The sequence below is a fragment of the Helicoverpa armigera genome, chromosome 31 (genome assembly GCF_030705265.1).
Source record: "Helicoverpa armigera isolate CAAS_96S chromosome 31, ASM3070526v1, whole genome shotgun sequence".
NCBI lineage: Eukaryota > Metazoa > Arthropoda > Insecta > Lepidoptera > Noctuidae > Helicoverpa > Helicoverpa armigera.
The window spans coordinates 3911791-3933677 of NC_087150.1; the positions used below are offsets into that span (position 1 = coordinate 3911791).

General features: G+C 36.0%; 1 protein-coding gene, 1 long non-coding RNA gene and 1 other non-coding gene across 6 annotated transcripts in view; 1 reads left to right on the top strand and 2 right to left on the bottom strand.

Annotated features, from left to right (window-relative positions):
• LOC135119229 (uncharacterized) overlaps positions 1–21887 on the bottom strand; it is a 150814-nt gene that overhangs the window by 52465 nt on the left and 76462 nt on the right. The window lies entirely within an intron of this gene.
• Positions 757–21878, bottom strand: LOC110381640 (uncharacterized). 4 transcript variants are annotated; one of them, XM_064043271.1, is made up of 10 exons: positions 21776–21878; positions 20276–20386; positions 19305–19475; positions 18272–18344; positions 16514–16665; positions 13766–13829; positions 13277–13411; positions 12492–12559; positions 10117–10165; positions 757–7384 (listed from the first exon to the last, which is right to left on the bottom strand). In XM_064043271.1, the coding sequence occupies exons 2-10, from the start codon at positions 20383–20385 to the stop codon at positions 3935–3937; spliced, it is 4272 nt and encodes a 1423-aa protein (XP_063899341.1). In that variant the 5' UTR covers position 20386; positions 21776–21878; the 3' UTR covers positions 757–3934. The 4 variants fall into 4 exon arrangements, with proteins under 4 accessions (XP_063899341.1, XP_063899342.1, XP_063899343.1 ...); XM_064043272.1 differs by lacking the exon at positions 21776–21878 and adding an exon at positions 21567–21705; XM_064043273.1 differs by lacking the exon at positions 21776–21878 and adding an exon at positions 21322–21477.
• On the top strand, positions 11814–11886 carry Trnav-uac (transfer RNA valine (anticodon UAC)). Its single transcript has one exon. It is a non-coding gene; the product is annotated as a tRNA-Val (tRNA).

Genomic DNA, 21887 nt, shown 5'->3' on the forward strand with positions numbered 1-21887 from the left:
ACCGCAGTGCACATCTGCAAGCTTCCATAGTGGTCCATATAACACTGACGGACCATGGCTACGAATTATTCTTTATAGTCCTAGATTTGTCTCCCGAGGTAAAGTTTGTACCGACTGTTCCCTTTGAAAACTGACAAGAGGGGCAAATGGGAAGTCTCTTTCTTAGTTGTCACTGGAGGAAGACATTTGCTACGATTTTAGGCTGCGACATCATCCCCGAGTTCCCTAGATAAAAGGTATCCTATGTCCAATAGTGTACACACGGCGAATCGACTGTGGATTTTCGCGGCGGAAAATCTTGTGTGTATGCTGTGGTTGTAATTTTCCTGCAAGTGGTATGTGCTTTGATTGATCAATACGCCATCTAGTAGAATAGAGTACCTATCTTGCGGGAATTAACATTCAAGATCTTACTATCAATTTTTCTCTGTAAAGTTCTATATTTTGTTTCATGAGCGTGTCTGTAAGAACCTTAAATTGGTATATCACTATTCTATTATACCCAATGGTGTATAAAGGTAAGTTTTGAATGGTCGCAGCTGCACTTCTGATTTGTATGTATTTACATAAGACCGATGATGATTTTAGATCGAAGCGGCAGCAGCACGTGCAGTTGCATTCAAAACATACCTTAAGTGTGTATGTTCAAAAACTTACACCGCTTTATTGAACCAAATTAAAATAAAATTTAAACATTGACGACACAAGCAGTTAGCAACATTGAACAGCATTAAAAAACAAAGAAAAGCCGACAAAAAAATTATAATCAATACTTTATTTATAAAGACAAACATGCAAACCAACACATCACATAAACTACAAAGAAATTAAAGTAAAAATTAAAACAAATTAAATTAAAAATTTCAAGGCGAGCTAACAGTGAACAGGGACTCGTTATGAAGGTACATAAAACTAGATGTTTGACAAAATGGTGGCGCGATGATGATGATAAGTATACGAACAAACATGGAACTTGATCTAAAAGGTATGTTTCGAATTCTTGCAGCCGACTGCGACTGTCGACCACACATGCAGCGACTGCATAAGTCGGCCGCAGTCGGAGCAGACAGAATTCAAAAAGTACCTTAAGAATTGTATTTAGTATATCAAGATTGCAAAGCGTACGGAGTCACGCACTTTTTTTTTGTTACCATGTCAACAAACACAAAAAATACAAACATGTAAATATGACAACACAGTGAAATATGGCGTTTCAGATTTTTGCACTTTATTTTTTATATGTTAAGCTTCACAATAAGACCCGAACCCACCAGAGCGGAGACGAAAAGAGCGAGAGGGGGTTCTATAAACAACCAAAGAATTGCTACGATCAGTGGTTACCAGATTGGACCTATACATATGTATGTATAAGAAGTTGGAATAACGAAATTCTATGGTTGTTTCAAATTATCTCCGCTCTGCTTTATCTGTGCTTTGGCGGAGAACGGGTCTTATTGTAAAGAAGAAAAAAATACCAGTAATGTATGGTAAAAAATACAGCACATTATATTTATTTGTCTTTAATCTCATCGCACCGCCATTGAAGCACCTAAGCAAACGTTACAATATTAAAAATACTTACCCTAAAACTTATGTAAATTAGTACAAACTAAAATTGTTACTAAAAATAATGTTTTCATGTCCTTGTTTTTTTTTATTATTTTGTTTAAAGTGGGTTGTCAGATACTATACTCTATCCACGGAAGCAGGTAAACAAAGAATGACACTTTTTCAAGATGGCGGTATAACCCGACCGATGACAAAATCACAGATACTGCGAACATTTTACACAAAAATGTGACGTTTTGTCATCGGTCGGGTTATACCGCCATCTTGAAAAAGTGTCATTCTTTGTTTACCTTTTAGCTCTTGCTTCCGTGGATAGAGTATAGGTTTTTAAAGTCAACAGTAAGCCTACAATTTGATTTGCTTCAAATTCTGTAAAATCATAAATTTTTGGTCCGCTATCTCAAAATGGATAAAAAATACTATTGAATCTGCTAATTGGTAATTAATATTTTGTTATCTGGCAACCCTAAAATTCCCACACACCAGTATGTTTAATTCAAAGAGTAGAATTACTTCAAAACGGTGGTATAACTCATAACTGCGGTAGACTTAGATACAGTATAGAAAGTAACATCCAAGGTATAAAAACTACAACAGATCGCATTTCTATAGAAATAAGGAATAATGTCAACAAAAATCACAAAGAAATTGAGATTGTCAATAAATAAAATGTCATGGAATTTATTGAAGGAATGTATGAAATTGTTCAAAATTATCACTTTCAAAATTATTATTATTAGCAAAATACTTCATAATACTTGGTGGGTAATTTAAAACTTGTAACACCTTTTTCGGTGGGTTATTGAAATACTTTAAGTCCGAAATCTCCTTTCCGATACACGGACAGAAAATAACATTGAATTGTGATATGACAAATCATCGTTTTATCTTTAATTTTCGTAGTAATTGAATTGCAAAGGAAAACTTTTGAAATGGAGGGAAGCCAACCCCAAATACAACTACAACCTGTGTTGCACCTACAATTTCTATATCACTACCACCCTAAGGTAGACTGGCAGAGAACGCCTAAGGCGTTAAGTATTTTAAATAAACAAGAATAGTATATCAGAGCCAATTAGTAGTTTTGATACACCTCTGCTCATGGCAAAGTTTCTGTCATTATTATTACTAACCAACTCCCCAAAAAATTTTGAAGTTCTGAGTTCGTCGGGTTCCTTCGTTCCTTTTCTTTTTTTTTTCTGTAATACTGCCAAAACTAGGTCTGTCAAAATGTAGCATCTATTTTCTACAATCAGATGACATTTTGAGCAACGTTTTTTCTATGGAAATCTACTTCTTTAGCAACGTAGATGCAATTTCATTTTTTTTTATTCGGAGCAAATGTGATCTGACCAGTCCCGCTAGACGGCGCCCGTTCACGAGCCTGACGCATGCATCAGCCCCGCTCAGCTCAACCATATTGGAGGGAACTTAACGACCCGATACACGACGCCACCGTCAGCAGAACATTTTGAGTGAGCATGACAGATTTCACATTTCTGTTTGGTTACCGGATTTTGACTGGGAACACTAAATATAAGGCCCAAGTTCATAGACTATATAAACGTCAGGTTTTGTGCGTTCAATTTTCTGAGTAACACAGTCATTTTAATAAAACGGACATTAATGCTGTCGCTGAACCTTGGCCTAAGCGATATTTTCGTCTACGCATTTTGTGCAAGATTATTGTAACAAGGAAATCTTTTTTTTTAATAAACAACTCTATTTGGGGTGGGCTAATTATTTTTTGTACGATCATTATTGCTATACTCATAGTCGAATGAAGGTCAAAGTTATTATGTATTGCAGTGAATTATGATGGCATTATTGCAATGTGTTTTGAAATGAAGAATAAAAAAATAAGTATATTTTCTTTGCTGGGGTGTCAAATAGTACTTTTTCTGTCCGTAATTTCGGCATGAGAGATTCCGACGTCAAAACAGTAACAAATATATTCTAGGCGTTCTAAGCAGTAAAAAGCTACTTAATACATGCATTGTCAGTATAAAACTTATTATGAAAAGTCTAAAACTAACTATTACTGAATGATATGTGAAACTATGTTAATATCACTGCTTTTTAAAGGCCGTTTCCAAAATTCCGTCTATATATTAATTTGCTAATTAGAGACAGGAATTTCACATGAAAATTATATCTCTAGTCAGCAAAAAAATCGATAGATAGAATATAGGGAACCACCGTTAGTCAAAAATTACATGATATTCTAGCCTTTCCCTTGAATAGTTAGGGTATACCTATTTGTAGAGACCTAATAGAATAGTTGTTCGAGTCTCAGGTCTCTTGAGGCCGGGTCAAAACTGTCATAGTTAGAATCATGCTTATTTAGTGTTTAAAATGGAACTTTCTAGAAAAAGAATTTGATCTTCTCCCCACCGATGGAAGGATCAAAATTCTTTCCCTGTAACACGGTTACCGATTGTTTATCAATATAAACAGTAAATTTACCGTTGCTAGGATACACGGTGTCAGTAAAAATTTGCCATAATTCAGTATTAAGACCCGGATTTTTATCTTCAAGTAAATCGAAGATTATATTCAAATCGTCTTTGTTTTCCGGTAGAATGTTGAGAGGTATTTTCATAATAATTTTGTGGTATCCTTGTTGTTCTGGCAAGATTAGCTCTGTATCAACACTCTTTGGGGAATCGGGTTCTATGATAACCGGGTCTAAATCAGAATCCATCTTATTGCCAGTATAGAAAAATATCTTCTGATCTCCCATGCTCAATTCAAAATCCTGTTTTTTGATTATATTAGCGGAATCTTCATCAATTTCTAAATCACATACATTATGAGCAATTTTCTCGTGTTGAGCTATAACACTCCACTGTTCTAGTTTCAATCCTGGATATTCTTTCTTCAACTCCATTTTGACATCGTCGAATGACTTTTCTTTCGGTCCTTGCATTGAAACCTTGCTTTTAGATCTTTCTAGAGTCTCCGTCTCGCTCAGTTTTCGTTCTAATCGTCTAGCATGTAGCTTGCTTAGCTCTTCTAAGCTAGCTTTAGGTTTGAGTAACGACTGTAGATGTCCTAGCTTGAATTGAACAGCGCTAGTTCCAATGAATTTGTTGAAAGTCTGTCCAGTGATAACTTGAGCTGAGAGTTTATCAATCTGTAGGACGACATCTAATTTCGTTTTGGTTCTCACTGTAGATATTTTCCTCCAATATTTTGTGCGCAATCTCGGATTCTGTTCTTGGAGTATAGCAATAACTTCATCTGTGTCTTTATCTGTTTTGCAAACCATGCTTATTATTCCAACAGCACCTCGGAATTCGGTAGATTTTAAGTGTATGTGTAATTTAGAGTTCACTTGGGTTAATGCTTGCTCAATCCAATTTCTAGACTCCATAGCCTGGCATATGATGAATATGACACCATCAAAGAGATACATATCATGGAATTTAGGCATAGTTTCTTCATTCAATTCCCCGTTTTCCAAACATTCTAAGACAATTTTCTCGAAAGTTCTTTTAATAGAATGGAAGAGGGATTCGTCTATTCTAGATTCTGGATAGTTCGATGGCCCCACGTACAGTTTAAGGTCGTCAGCAATAAGGTCCGAATAGTGGTTCGTACGGATCCTGGTAAGCGGAGCCGACATTATTTCCGGGTCTATCGGCACAAACATTTGCTTGAGAACTACATCTCTTTGCTTCTTAGTATCTCCGTCATCAATTTCTTTGCTCGTCTCGTCAAAACTGACGTCGCGTTTCTGTCTATCAATGATTCTAAATGTCAACTTGTCACCGTCATAACTAGGGTCGAAATCAGGATTTTTGATCACTTCTAAGGACTCTGGGTCGACACCGAACTGTCTTTTCTGTTTGCCGGCTACATCCGAATAGTACTTCCAGCAATCGGGTTTCAAACCTGGGTATTTAGCTTGTAGTTTCAACAATATCTCTACGGATTCAACATGGGCATGCTCTTTAGGCAATCGCATTACTATTCTAGTATATCTAACTAAGCTTTTAATGTCTCTAAACGTCAATTTCAGTCCAGTAGAATTAATGAATTTGGGTAAAACTTCGGTCAAATAATCTTTAGTTTCTAGACTATCACATATGTAAATCACAGCACCGTTAGACAAGTAAATGTCTTGGAATTTAGGAATTATTAAATTTGCAAATCGTTGCATTTTCATATCTTTGTGTAAGTATTCCTTGAACAAATGCTTCAGTCTTCTAATGTGAGTACCTTCTAGCTTATTTTGTGGGTATCCTTCTAATGTAATGGCTACTTTCAGCTCATTTTCCACGTGTAAATAGTTCGTTCTTCTATGATAAGCGATTCCCCTGTTACTATCAATGTTTAGATTACTGCTCCTAGCAATTAAGTTATCGTTGCTCTCAATAAACGACTCAGTCTTATCGGAGACAGCTACTCCTGAAGTTGACGCAATATTACTTTCAAAGTTCTCCTGATCTTTCGCATCAGATTTCTCCGTATCCATTTCAGTTCCATAGTTATTAGTTTCATCAGACCAAACTAATACTTCATCTTTGTCGCTTATGTACTTTACATCTTTGAGTTTCTTTAATATGTCTTTCTGTAGACTGGATTCAAGTTCTTTTTTAACATCATTGGAGTCGTCTTCAACTTCAGGCTCAATAGGACATTCTTCTTCCTCTTCTTCTTCAATGATATTCTCCTCAGTTTTAACCGGTTCGATTTCTTTGACACTAACATCAGAGGGATTTCTTGGTGTAGCTTCTGCAGACCGTAAGTCATCCAGCAGTTTGACTCTCGAAGCAACGCTTCTCAAATCCTCTTCCATACCAGAAAGAAGACACTCGTAATAAATCTCGGTATAACCAGTCAATTCAAATTCCATCTGTCCGTAATCTATAACATTTTTGAATGAAGGACCGCGAATAATTTCCCCAGAAACTCTATCAATGAGAAATGAAGTCAGCTCTACATCTTCAACTGTTTTTTGGGCGTAAATTTTCCATAAATTCGTTTTTAGCATAGGATTGAAATACTGTAGTAGTTTAAACGCATCTTGAGCAGTAGCCGGCCAACAAGACCTAGGTATCTTTAGTACTGCTAGACACAATCTTTTGACTTTAGACTTGAGAAGAACGAGATTAGTGCACATTCTTTCTTGAAGACCAGGAGAAACTCGTACCATCCAGTCCCTAGTATCTACATCTTTACAGATACATACCAACGCTCCTCTGTTTAAATAATAATCTAAGAATGACGGGACCCGCTTTAGTAAGCCAGCTTTGAGTTGCATATCTATAACATCTGTAAGGCTACGTTGGAACTGCTCCATTTGTCGAAGTCTCATTTTAGATTTAGGGTAGCCTGCTAAAGCGATTACTAGTTTCAGATCTTCGTCAACGATGTCCATATAGTCAGCGTTTCGAAGTTGGATCAGTCTATTCGTCTCGTCTTCATCATCACTGTCAGTATAAAAGTCACTGTATTTCAAGTCGCAAGTTACCTCACTTCTACATTTACCACATCTTTTGATCTCTTTTTTACTAGTCGCGTCAGATCTCTTGCTGTAAGTATCTGTAACTTTACTGCAGTCAGACTTTTTGGTCGCCTTACTAGGGGTGGTAACATCAGTAGTTTTACTATCGACAATTTTACTCGAATACTCCGACTTTTTATCGGTAATTTTACTATTGACGGACTTATCTCGGTAGTGTTTGTTTTCGCTTCTGTCCTCGGAGCAGAGAACGCAAGTGGATGGGGTGGAGCTACCGTCATCGGTTCTCTGGTGTTCCCAGGATCGCTTGGTCTTGACCTTACAGGAACAGATCGTGGTTTCGTTCTGAAGCAAAACTGTCGATATCGATAGCTGTTTGGTTGCTACACTACTGGTGTTGCCAGATGTGTCGATGTTTCCCATCATGCTCTGGTAGGCAGAAACCTTTTGATTTCTTACCGACTTTCGGTTTTTAGACTCCTCTCCCCAATTTTGACATGATTAATCTGGCAACACTCGTTGATATCTTGCTCTGATGATAATGCATGAAGCGGGGAAGCCCCTACCTAAAGCACGCATGCAATTTTCTTCAACCGAGTTCAAACGCAAATTTTAACCCTGAAATTTTTGGAAAAGCCACACTCAAAAACAAACAATTTTGCTGTAAAAATGGTTAATCATTAAATTTTATGTGTAACCGTAAAACTTATTTAAATATACGCCCATGAGTAGGTAAAAGGACCATCTAAAGGCGAGATTCCGCCGAAGTTCGGCACTGTGACACACACGTCTGTATCTCGTGGTGTACTCGCCCTAGCAAACAGTAACACATTACGTGCGAACATTTCTTGTCCGCGAAACTGCACTACGCGAATAATTTTGGTGAAATCAAGCCATAAGATGTAGTTATTTTAGTAACAATTTAGTTTGTACATAATTTACGTAAACTTTTAGAGTTCGTTTGCCCTATTTAACATCAAATTTTTATGTACCATCAATCGCGCCGCCGAGAAATCGAGTTTCACAAAACATGCGAGTCGAAAACTCCCTTTTTTGTAACGTTGAAATTGTTGAAAACGTACCCAAACCGTAGTTTTTATCTAAATTTGTCATACCAAGTTTTGTAGTGTAAAAAGCAGTTATGTGAAATGTTGGTAGCCTTTTCTTTCATGCAAATCTACAAACCTATTGAAAATGGTACCCAAAATATAGCAGTGATTTTCAACCTGTGGGCCGCCAAGAGCCGAAAAAAAATTACTTCAGTAAAAGAAAAGCAACAAAGATATTAGAGGTAATATTTATTTATTAACTAGCTTCCGCCAGCGGCTTCGCCCGCGTAGAGTTCGGTTATATCGCGTTTCCAAGAGAATTCTTCAAAAGTCCGAGATAAAAACTATCCTACGTTTTTTCTCAAGGTCAACTCTAGATCTGTACTAATTTTTACTAACATCAGTTCAGTGGTATAGACGTGAAAGCGTGACAGACAGACAGAGTTACTTTCGCATTTATAATATTAGTAGGGAAGTAAGATAACACAAGGGAACAAGATTTTGGTTGCATTAAATATTACGACTAATATTGTATATTTTTGGGCTGCTAATTTAAGATCTGAAGTCAGAATTTCTTTATCAGCTTTAGTTTTTGAGATATCAACAAAACGTGATTTTCACAATTTTATTAACAAAAAACAGCAGAAGAACAACAATTAAGCATCAAAAATCTTTCTTTTATAAGATTTTCTAGCTTGATTCGGTTCACTAGGGCTGTCTTTAATGCTACAACAGTAGTTCGCCATCATGTTGGCATTCCAATGACTTTGGGACCGCTTTTCCATAGTCCGAATATCTTGATGGAACCGTTCACCTTGTTCTTCACTGAGATCACCTAGATTTTCAGAGAAATGGTCGAAATGGCTAAGGAGGAAGTATACCTTGATGCTCATATTACAACCAAGCTGTTGGAAATGCGACAACATCTGTTCAAAGTGCTTTGAATAAGCTTTCATCCTTTTTGTTTGATAGAAAATTTTGTGCAATCCAAACGAATTCGTTTCAGGCATTTTTTTTTCGATGTCGGTCATGGAATTTTGAAACTTCTCATCCTTCATCAATCGCCTTATTTATCGACTACTAGAAATTCCGGCTTTTAGTTTCTCTATACTCAAATAATGGGACTTTTTAGATATGTATTGAGCATTTTTGTTCAGAGCTTTTACAAATTGTTTCATGAGCCAAAGTTTGATGTGCAAAGGTATTAGTAGCACCTGTATTAAGGTAAAGTGGTGGATAACAAGTTAGGGTCAATCAATTTGAACCGTTTTTTTTTTGTTAATACCGTTCATATCAACCACGCAGAAAAACTACCTAATGATTCGAGGGTTCTCACCAGATCATCGGTGTTTGTTACTTGAAATCGGGTCTTTTCTTATTTTTCCATATCTTAAAGACTCGACGCATGTTTTACATACCATTTTAGACACCCAGTAGGTACCTGTCGCAAGTGTCCAAAGAAAATCCAAAGAACTCAAAGTACACCTGTTTCAAGAACTCCGACACACTTAGTCTACAATCTTTAAATGTATATTCACCACAAATATTACAGAAATAGTTAGTATCATTTTGACAGTTATTTTGCAAAATAGAAATAGCAAAAATTATATACTTTCTAAATAAAATGCTCTGTTTTATGAAATTTAAGTCTAACTGGTTCGAAAATACGGTCAATAGCTGTATCTCAAAAACTAAAGCAGATAGAAAAAAAATGTGGGTAGATTTGAAATCAGCGACCTCGAATTAGTAAACAAAAGTCATAAAATTTCATGCAACAAAACAAAAGTCTTATTTTGTTCCCTTGTGTAATTAATAGGGTGGATAATTAAAAGTAATGGAGGTCGCGAAATATTTTGAGGTCGTGAAAAAGGTTGAAAAACACTGCCATATAGTGCAGAGAAGACACGTTCGTAAACTCTTTAAAGCAGATAAGAATGTGCGTGCAATGTTAAGAAAGAATCCTTAGATAAGTTGGAAGGGGCATGCAAAACCAAAAGTTTAAAATATAGCAGTAAAAATAAGACTTACCGAATCACCGGCGCCGGCACTGAAGCTCACGTCGGCATCGCGAGAGTCCCTGAAGAAATAAACATACTACAATTATGGAGAGAAGACTATTTATGGCTCGTGGCTAAGTAAAGACTACATAGGCTCGTGGCTAAGTAAAGACTATCAGAACATTTCTGGCAGTCATTAAGGCAAGTCCGAAAGTTTTTTTTTGTTAATAAATCTGACATCTAGTTTTATAAAATCTAAAAATAGCACACATTCGCAAGCATATTAAATAAATAACAAGACCCATATCTTTCTTGTGCTACTATAAATTAAAAAAGCTTAAATAAAATAAATATTTGCTGACATAGATAAAAATTCACAAAGTAAGAAAAACATAAATCTTTTCTATATATATTGTGTGGCATCATTCTTAGAACCAGCAAGGAAAACACAAACATAGGCTTTCTGAAAACAACTCTTGACTAGGAATTTTCTCTTACAAGTTTCAAAGTACATAGACAGTTGTTAAAAACAGGCGTTTATGTTGTCGGAACTTAGTCCTTATTGAAATAATTGTAGGATGTAAATATGTAACCGTTAAATAATGTGTGATAAAAAAAACATTCATTATTACCAAAACATCAGTTACTGACTCCCATATAAAACTATATTTTTCTTAGGAATCAAATAAAAGTTACAAAAATATATAGAACTTGCAATATATTTTTAAACTAGCTTTTGCCCGCGACTTCGTTCGCATGGAATAGTGACTTCCGGCATATTTTTAGTTTGACCAATAGATGGCGCTATATGTCCGGAATAAATTTTATTATTTTTTTTTATATTTTTTTTTAAATAAAAACTATCCTATGTCCTTTCTCAAGTTCCAAACTATGTCTGTACTAAATTTCACACAAATCGGTTCAGTAGTTTAGGCGTGAAGAAAAGTCAGACAGACAGACAGACAGACAGACAGACAGACAGAGTTACTTTCACATTTATAATATTAGTTAGGATAACTTGTTATACATGCACTTGAATGTCACTCACCAGTTTACCCTCTTTACGTGTGTAATGAGGCTTTGGCAAAAAAAACAATGAAGAGTTAGACTTGAATGGAAGCTAATGAAAATATCTATACTAATATAATAATCCTAAAGGATTTGAAAATACTGAAAAATCAAAAAAATCTTTCACTGTTGAAAAGCTATGCTATTTATTCCTAGGTAACATAGGTTATATTTTATCCAAGTATGGAAAAATGTTCCCAGGGGACAGGCTTTGGCAAAAAAAAAAACAATGAAGAGTTAGACTTGAATGGAAGCTAATGAAAATATCTATACTAATATAATAACCCTAAAGTATTTGAAAATACTGAAAAAATCTAAAAAATCTTTCACAGTTGAAAAGCTATGCTATTCCTAGGTAACATAGGTTATATTTTATCCAAGTATGGAAAAATGCTTCCTCAGGAAACGAGTGAAACCGCGGGAAACTACTAGCTTTTAATATTTTGTGCTGATCTCATAAAACATTAGGCATGGAAAAGAAATATTGCAGAATTTTTCAAAAATATATGCATTCTCAAAGGACCCTACATCGCCTGACATCTGTATATCATAGTTTGAGTAAAAATCTCATAATCTCAAAGAAAATACTTTTCTGGAAAAAATATTCATCCTTCAAAACACAAAAGGTATTGATGTTGAATTTCAGACGCCTATTCAACTGGTTCCGTGGTGTAGTGGTTATCACATCTGCTTTACACGCAGAAGGCCGCCAGTTCGATCCTGGCCGGAATCATATCTTTTTGCCGGCGAATATTATTTTTACAATTGTATTTTATAGTGGGTATGTACGTAAGCTTACATAAAACCCCAAAAAATAAATGCGTCATAATATAAAAAAAATATATCACTATCGACATTTGACACTTTTCAAAATATAACGTTTACAAGTCATCATCATCCTCCTGCCCTTATCCCAATTTTATTTGGGGTCGGCGCAGCATGTTTTCTTCTTCCATACGCTTCTATCTGCCGTCTAACGTTTACAAGTGATTCCATAAATTATTGGACAAAATTAGGCTTTATTTTCTAGCATAGGGATGTTCTACCTAACGAAAATAAGTGAGGCATTAAAATATACATCCATTGTCTTTGTTTACGTAAGCTCAGGAGCGCTCAGTAGTCGTAGAGTGGCCGAGTCATACAAAGGCAATGTGTGTTAATTTACTCACACAATAATATTTTTACCAACTTTAGGGAAGTAGGACATGTGTTAAAACTAATACAAGTGTCAGTAAAATCAACTTTAGACATAGAAACATTTTGACGTTAATAACATTGCGTCCAAAATAAAATATTTGTGGTAATAGTAAAAATAAGATGATAGTATAAAATACTGACCGGTCATTGACATTCCGGACCACGATCTTCCCATCAGGAAGAATGCACCTGTTGCTCATTTGCGCCATCTGAAACCAAATACAATACCATATAAATATTTAAAAAACAAATGTTTCAGAGCATGATTCTTACTTTTTGAGGTCCAAATGCTGATAGGTTTTTGACGAAACTTGAGAGTAACTGAATGCAGCTGAGTACCAGTGTTTTACAAGAAATTTTTCACAAGACAGTAAATAAATCTTATTTTTATGCTTAACAATCACAGAATAACATAAAGGCTATTTCTTATCTTGGTGCAGGAAGTAGTTTTCTTTATGAGGAAGCAGGAGACTGGCGAATCGATTGCCGAAGCCAGCTCCAACCCGCGACTTTTATCAGATTACCTGACCAACTTGTAGGTGTGACCAAGTTAAAATCCTACTAATATTATAAACGCGAAAGTTTGTATGTATGGATGTTTGTTACTCTTTCACGCAAAAACTACTGAATGGATTTTAATGAAACTTTACAATAATATAGCTTATACATCAGAATAACACATAGGCTACAATTTGTAAACATATTGTTCGAAATACTAAACCTGCGCAGACGAAGTCGCGGGCACCAGCTAGTCTAATATAGATTTGTAAAGGTTCTAAAAATACTGAACCAAAATGGAAAATAATTTCAATGTTAGGAAGCTATACTCTGCCCACGATCTAACTTATCCAGACTTTATTTTGTCAAGATTTTTCTCTGGACACAGGTGAAACAGCAGGGCACAGCTAGTCTATAATCTAACTTACCGGCCGCCTCTCAGCCTGCTTGAGGAGTATGACGCGCTGCTTGCACTGCAGCTGTTCCTCGCGCACCTTCAGCTGCTCAAGCTTCAAGCTTTCTAACTCCAAGTGGAGGTTCGGGTCCAGGATATCAGAGAATCCCTGGAAATTGAGAATGAAACAATTTCATAAAAACAAACCTTCTTAGTCAAAAAATTCAACAAACATCAATAATACACCTTCATTATCTTCTCCCAAGTCTGACAAATACAATGCTGATAACTGCATTCAAATGGTTCAGCCAAACGTGAAATCATCGCCCAGAAATTTACATACATTCAGGTGAGTCTTTCTATCGTTTTTTTTAAGTTTGTTCAAAAATAGATGGCAACTGAATGAAACTAGGTAATAATCTCTGGGTCTCCTGAGCCATTTTCGAAAATTCATTGAAGTGAAAGCCACATTATTTACCCGTTATTTAAAACTTATGCAAATGAACTATTCCCATATACTTACATAGTCATCTTCCATCAATAACTCGTCCATATTGTTTTCTCCGTTGGGAATGTCCTCTTGTACTCTGAAACAAACGTAATATTATGAGAATATATACTTTAGTAGAAAATTGACACCCAGGCCGTGGTTACGGGAAGTCAGAAGCCAAACAGTCTGACAACCAGTCTTACATAATACCAAGGGGTATTGGGTTGCTCAGGTATAATCATCGGCAAGGATATTAAGCCCTGACCTTCACCTGAGCGCAGAAGTGATTTATTGGTTTATTGCCATAAGTGTATGGTGCGCAAAGCGATCCCCTCTTCCGCCGAGAGCTCATTATCCATGCCGATAACTATATAAGGGGCAAAATGGGTTGCCCAACTGGGTTGAGAAGGTTGTATAGGCAGTTGCTTCATGTGGCACACTGGTACTCAGCTGCACTAGCTGCATACACTTACCCCCGCACTCAGAGACATTTAATGATTACTTAAGTCACTCCTTAGTGACAGATTCTCATAGAAATTCAGCACTAAGGAACGGCTTTAGTAACCATTGAATGTCTGTGTCCATTGGACAATAAACCAATCTCATCAAAGTCATGAAAAGGTTCAGCAATGTGGTTGAACACACAAAATCTTAACTATTCACAAAAACACACTAACCTACTTATCTTGATATTAAAATAGACAAGACATACTATTTTCCAATAAACACCAACCAAAGATGGAATACATGGGTTCAATCAATGAGGAATGAGGAATCTTAGAACACATTATCACATTGATGACATCAGAAATAGTTATTATATTCAAGCCATGTGCTCTTCATACAAATATGTACCAAAAACAGCAACCTACTCAAACAATGCTTGTTTAAGTCAACACACATAAATTGAAATGGTTTCCTATGACAATAATAGTAGGTACTTACTGAAACCGGACACCAAAAAACTTACGAAAAACGCTTGTTAAATAAATCCTGCCAGTAGTCGTCTGATCCATAAAATATTTAGAACAAATTAAATAACTCGGAAAATGTGACCGCCAATGAGGGTAGGTACTTTAAACTTTCGACTAAACTATTACAAAAACTTACAACGTATTTTAAGAGAGAAAGGTAGAAGTATATTGTGTACATTCATTGTAAGTAAATTATATGAAATTAAGGGAGTTATCAGGCATAATTCATGTAAAAACAAGGTTTTTATTGAACTTACAAAGTAGTATGTACTTCAAACTTCAACACGCTCGGTTCTCGAACTACCTATCGTAAACGAACTTTCTAACGACAGACAACTTTGTTATGGCGACGAGATAAAGAAATACAATAGTCAGATTGTTATTTCTTGTTAATGCGATATGCTTAAACAGTGTATCAACTTACTGTTCGTCTTGCTGCATCGACGAAAAATACTTTCTTAGTAACATGGCGACCAAGATCGCGAAATACGATAAAATTATCACAAAAACGTCAAGTTCTTAACCAAACTATATAACTACTTGCTAATTATTGATATTTTAATGATTTTCACAATATAATTTGCCCAAAAAACACGAATTTTGAACGCACAAGTTCACTCACGTTCGCTCGAAAAACTTTTTGCCTCCATTATGAAAATGGCTGCCTTGTCCAATCAGAGAGTAGAATTTCCGTATCATACTGACGCGTGATTGGTGGATTCAGTTTGAAATAAGCCAATGGGAAGCGGTTTTTGAAAATAAGCCCTTTGATTGGTCGATGTATTTTTTTCACGAGGTGATCTTCTGATTTGGATCAAAGGTTATTCAGCTTGTCTTTTTTTTTTATTCAGCCTTACTTTACTAATAAAAGACCAATCGTATTCAATTGACATTTGATTGGTGTGCGATTGGTATGCTATTTTGATGATTTTGGTCTATACGGTAGTTTGCTGTATAATCATTTTGCAATCGTAAATCATTTGCAGACAAAATGATTCATTATTGAATGACAGGAAAGGATAAAAACGTTTATTTCAAAGAAAAAATAGCGGAATGCTACATACGCTTCAATCGTAATCGAGTCGGGATTGGATTTCAGTCGAATCGAGTCGAATGTCAATCGAAGGGCGCTTAAGTAAAGTTAGGAGAATCGGGCCCCTGAGTTCTGTAAATTATTTTTCGATTGACTATGTAACAATTAGCTCTCAAGTCCCGTATACTTTACACCAAAAAGTTTATTTACCGATTACCAAAACGCAGGAGGCAGGTTGTCTAGCCGACGGTGTTTTTTCGTACTTCTTACAGGAATATCTCGAGTTTTTAGTTACTTTGGGTAAATAAGCTTTAGTTACACTACTTATAACTCAAGAATTAGCTGAACCGCTTCAACTGAAAATTAGAGAGTAGTTAGCTTAGACCCGGGAGGACATAGCATAGTTTTTGTCATCATCCGGCTAAGGGAAGCAGTTGTCTCGGGACGTAGGTGAAACCGCGGGCGGAAGCTAGTCCGAAATAAAATAATAACAGACTTTAAACCTTTTTATTTAATTGATCAGAGGAATTTCAAATGCATTAAACTGACCATACAGCAAGTTACTTACCGCTCTCATCTTCTCTCGAGCCTTTTCCAACTATGTTGGGGTCGGCTTCCAGTGCGACAAGAAGCAACTGTTTATCTGACCTCTTCAACCCGGGGAACCCAATTCCCCTTTGTAAGATTGGTTGTCAGACTTATTGGCTTCCGACTACCACTGTATCTAGCATTTCTTTACCCCTACTACTTAAACATAATAAAAATTCTACCAACCTAGAAGTCCGGCTGCGGCTGGCAACACTGCCGCTCTCCTCTCTATCTCTGTTGCTCAAGCTCGCTCTATCGCTCCTGTCTCTCGAAGCATTCGTGTTCCTGTCTTGCCAGTTCCGACTGGGCCTGCTTTCTACTGCAGGCGTTGCCTTACTCTGCGACAAAAAACAGAATCGTACAAATATTGTACCTATAGGCTAAAGTGAAACATGCATGCTTATATTCCTTATTATTTCTTCAAAGGGATTTTGATGAAACTTAGCAATAATATAGCTCATAAAATATATCAAAATAATTTCCTTGTTGGTCTAGCTGTCGCAACAAGCACATTACACACGTGGTCTCGGATTCTATTGACGGGTCGGGTCGTAATCGCTTTGTAGGTTTTAGAAACTTTCACATAGCAACTTGGATGCTGGAAGTTGGTGATAGATACACCCTTGCATCGGAGAGCATATCAATGTCGGTGCTGCTTAACCCGTGCATCGGAGAGCACGTAAATGACGGTTATGTCTGTGATCTCTCTCCGATGGTGTCGGATTGTCGTCCCATCGCGCTAGAGTGAAGGAATAGTGAGTGCACCTAGAATTTATAAATCAGACAGTTTTCCTGGGAATCACTCTTGACAAAAAACTACAATGGGGACCCCACATAACATCTCTTGCGGGTCGTCTTAGCTCGGCCGCCTATGCTATTAGAAAGATGAGGCAGCTAGCGGACGTAGAAACAGCCAGACTGGTATATTTTAGTTACTTCCACAGCATCATGTCGTACGGCATTCTGCTGTGGGGACGAGCTGCTGACATTGAATGCATATTTATCTAACAAAAGCGAGCTGTCAGAGCTATGTACAACTTACGTAGTCGTGAATCTCTTAGGGAACTGTTTAAAAAAATTAATATCATGACCTTGCCAATTTATTTATGAAAATATCATGTATGTTAGGAAAAACTTACATTTGTTTGATAAAATATGTGATAGACATAATTATAACACTAGAAATAAAAATAAGTTAGCTATCCCGCAGTTTAGATTATCTAAAGTACATACATCTTTCGTGGGATATTGTGTCAAATGTTATAATAAAATATAGAATGTTGTCTCATTCTGGAATTGAATGACTTGCGGTTTAAAACTCATATAAAAGCCACACTTTGTAAGCAAGCATATTATAAATTAGAAGATTACATTCAAGATAAAAATGCTTGGAAACATGCTGGTCCTGCTCCATAGGACATACTGACAATATCTAATTAATTAACAAATTAAAACTACACCAGCAAATAAAATTGTATTCATCCATTGATTATTTGTTTGTAACTTTGTACCAAAATATAAACCAATTTGTAAATGTGAACACCATGTAGCATTTTAATTGTCACTTTATACTCATTTGTCTTTGCGATTCTACATGATCTTCGCATGCTTTTACTGTATGTATCAATACATACAAACTGTAATACTATATTATTTTTAAAAAGAGTAACCATGGAGTTTCTTGCCCGTTCTTCTCCATAGGAAGCTACTTTTGGAATGGGCAACTAGAATCAAACTTAGTTATAATTTTGACGTTCATAAGTGCTTGTAAAGGCCTAAATGAAATAAATGATTTGACTTTGACTTTGACCTGTTTCCAAGCAAATACTTATGCATTTTTAATATGTCCTGCGCAGTTGGCTGATCTCCTTAGAGAACTGCCGCCTTGGCCGATAATCAGCCTGTTATTAATTAGGATATCCTATAGATACAGTGGCAACTTACTTTATAAGCAATATTAATCTGCAACCTGAGAGGTTCAGTTCTATTCATCTTCATCATCGCCAACTTGGCTTCCCTGTAATGAGTAAAATTACATTGATATCAGGTTGAAATTAGTAATATATTATAAGTTCAGTCTTCTAAGGCCTAAGGTCTCTATCATAATATAATTGGCCCAATGTATCATGAAAATAAAAAAGCTTACACTGAACTACATAGTTCACTAGCTCGCGCCCGTTATTTCACTCGCGTGTCTATTTTTTAAGCCTATTTTTTTAAGGCCGGCTTTACGTATGTATTACGGAAAAAACTTCCTTAAGTTCCGTAAGTCTCAGAATTTGGAATTAAGAATCTTAGGGGTGGTCTAAGGTTTTGCGAATATAACCGTACACAATACATGGCTTTGGCAATATGATAGACGGAATGCGATAAGGGCGCTAACAGCGCGACAGCTAATTTATGTTGCCAATGTAAACTATACCTAAAGAGCAATACTTAAAGCTTACATTTCAATAATTTAATCTCTCCCAAACGGGAGCAAAAGCGATGTAATTTGAGTTACCTTTATGCATTCTTACAGATGAAACTGACATCAGCCCTATACAAGTAATGAGTCAAATTCCTATCTCTAGTTACCAGAACAACAGATACTGTTACAGCCTTTTTGTCATCCCACTCCTGGGCTGCGGCCTCCTCTCACACGGAGAAGGATTGAGCATTAATCACCATGCTTGCTCAATGCAGGTTGGTGATTTCAGACTTTATAGTCTAGGTTTCCTCAAGATGTTTTCTCAAGATGTTTTCCTTCACCAAAAGGTGAAGGAAAACATCTATCTGTTGTACATCAATGGCTGATAAAAATATCAGCCATTGATGTACAACAGATAGACAAAATAAAAAGATAAAAAAACATTTATTCAAAGTAGGCTGAAAATCAGCCTTTGAAGTTCAAATTAACAAAAGACAGTCCCCAAGACTATGTGTTTTTGCTGGAAAATATTAGGAAGGGTTGTAACTATCTATTTATGTGACTTACCCAGGAGTCTCATATTTGACCAATCCATAGCTTTTCTGGGGGTCCCTGCTCAGAAAGACCTGGGTGAGGGTCCCGAACTTGGCAAACGCTGACCGCAACCCTTCTTCGTTCAAGCCTTTCGGTATATTCTTTATGTAAAGTCGACAATGATCTAGCTGGCTTGCTTCTCCACTGTAAATAGTAAATTAAGTAAATAATTAATAACTCTGTAAGATTGAGAAATATAATAAGATTTTTATGACTTTTGTGTTTTGGTAACATTAAATGATCCTAATGTAAAATGTCTGTTAACTTTTTTGTAATAAAACAAAGCAAATCTATTTTTAAAATAACTTTCTAGGCAGTCGGGAAAAAAAGTAAGAAGAAGATGTACATGTTTGTTTTTTTCATTTTTCTCAATCTCTCAAACATAACTCAAATCCAAACTAATATTATAAATGCGAAAGTAACTCTGTCTGTCTGTCTGTCTGTCTTTTCTTCACGCCTAAACTACTGAACTGATTTGTGTGAAATTTGGTACAGACATAGTTTGAAACTTGAGAAAGGACATAGGATAGTTTTTATTACAAAAAAATAAAATTATTCCGGACATATAGCGCCATCTATTGGTCAAATCAAAAATCTGCTGGTAGTCACTATTCCACGCGAACGAAGTTGCGGGCAAAAGCTAGTTGTATATAAATTATTATAAAATATCTCGAATGTATCTGCGGTTTTCTTAATAAAAAGGTAAAATAAGTCGCATGGTATATGTACTCTCACTAAAACATACATGTGTACTGCAAAGTTGATTTAGTTTAGTTGATCAATAGCTAAATGTTTTTCTGAAAGGTAAGCTACATTACTGCTAAGTTTCATTAAAATTCATCCAGTACTTAACTGTGAAGTAATGAACATACAGTCACACATTTATAACATTAGTCTCACATTTTATAACATTAGTAGGATTTTTTCCAGGAACAAAATATTACCTAGTATCCTCGTCACCGTATTGCGCATCAAAAATGGAGCTGTTGTAGTCTTCCCTGGTCGAGTCCCACTCGTTGCTCTGCGTGTAATTCCTTCCCCTACTCGTCATCATGCTGTGCAGAGAAATATCATAATATTAGCGGGAGAATATCATCACATCGTCTGAGCCTTTTTCCCAACTATGTAGCGGTTAGCTTCCATCGTCTTAGTTTTAAACATAATTAGTTTTAATATAAACAAAACAACAAGTAAGTCTGACACCAGTCTAACCAAGGGGTATCGGGTTGCCCGGGTAAATGGGTTGAGGAGGTCAGATAGGCAGTCGCTTCTTGTAAAGCACTGGTACTCAGCTGAATCCGGTTAGACTGGAAGCCGACCCCAACATGATTGGGAAAAAGGCTCGGAGGATGATGATAAACAAAACAACAGATACTTTTAAGTACTGATGAGAATATAACTAAAAGCATCATTTGCTTAGCTTTTTCCTAACTTTTAATAGTTTTTTTACATTACAAGTTATTCCTGAGAGAGTAATACAATAAAAGTGAAGACAATGGGCAACTCGATACCCCTTGATAAGAAGGGAATGACTGTTTGCAAATCTCTCATGGACAGGCAGCTTCTAGTTCTCTTGTAAATAGATGGTTAAAAAACAATCCTTAAGGAGTCATAAAGACTGTTTACATCATCATCTGCCTAGCCTTTTCCTAAGCATGTACACAGCATGATAAAGCTACTGGTTAAAACTGTAGCCAGGTGTGACCTATACTCCATTTTTTTATTTAAAAAACTCTGTTTAAAAATAATAATATTTTAACCAGTAGTTTCTTTGTTTTATTGTATTAAGGCCTGTCAAGATTTTGACTTTTAGGTAAGTTCCTTCTCAATCAAAGAGACAAGACACTGAAGAGATTTTAGCTCAGAGATAAAGACTGTATGTATATGCTTCTATAAGGCTTGTAGATCTCAGACTGACGAAAGCATTGATGTCGATTGTCAAACAAAACATTTGATAGGTCAATTAAATTGAACTTGTAAATTTTGATACCTTTATAATATGGGAAATATGAGCAAAATTTACTCGGGACGCCGGCAGCAAGTCACAATATGGACGCCAGGGTCTAGAAATGACTACGCAAGCTATAAATCAGTCCTGGAAATCCTAGGACTTGGGTCTCAAAACGCGCGGAAAACAAAAATTTGCATGTGTTCGCCGATCAACAAATACACGAAAAATATACATTAATAAACACCTAACAGATGATATTTAAATACATTAATACATAAGCTTACCACAGAAACCTTAAATTTTATTAATTATAATGTCACGTTCAAAATTTCGCACATTATTACTCAAAAGTTTTTGAAAAAGGAAACGTTGGTACAACGTGCCCGTCAAAATTGATTCATCTCTGTTTTCCGTTTAAAGACGAAAATAAAGCTGGGATTCGATATCTTGTGCAGTTTTAACTACTGTATTATGCATATTTTCATGAACTTACCATTTATTTTCTGTAAAATTGAAAAAACAATCATCCGCCGGATAAAAAACAAAGAACTGATTTTTGATAGATAAAAAAAGTTTTCGTCAATGGTCTAGTCCTGCCTGGGAAG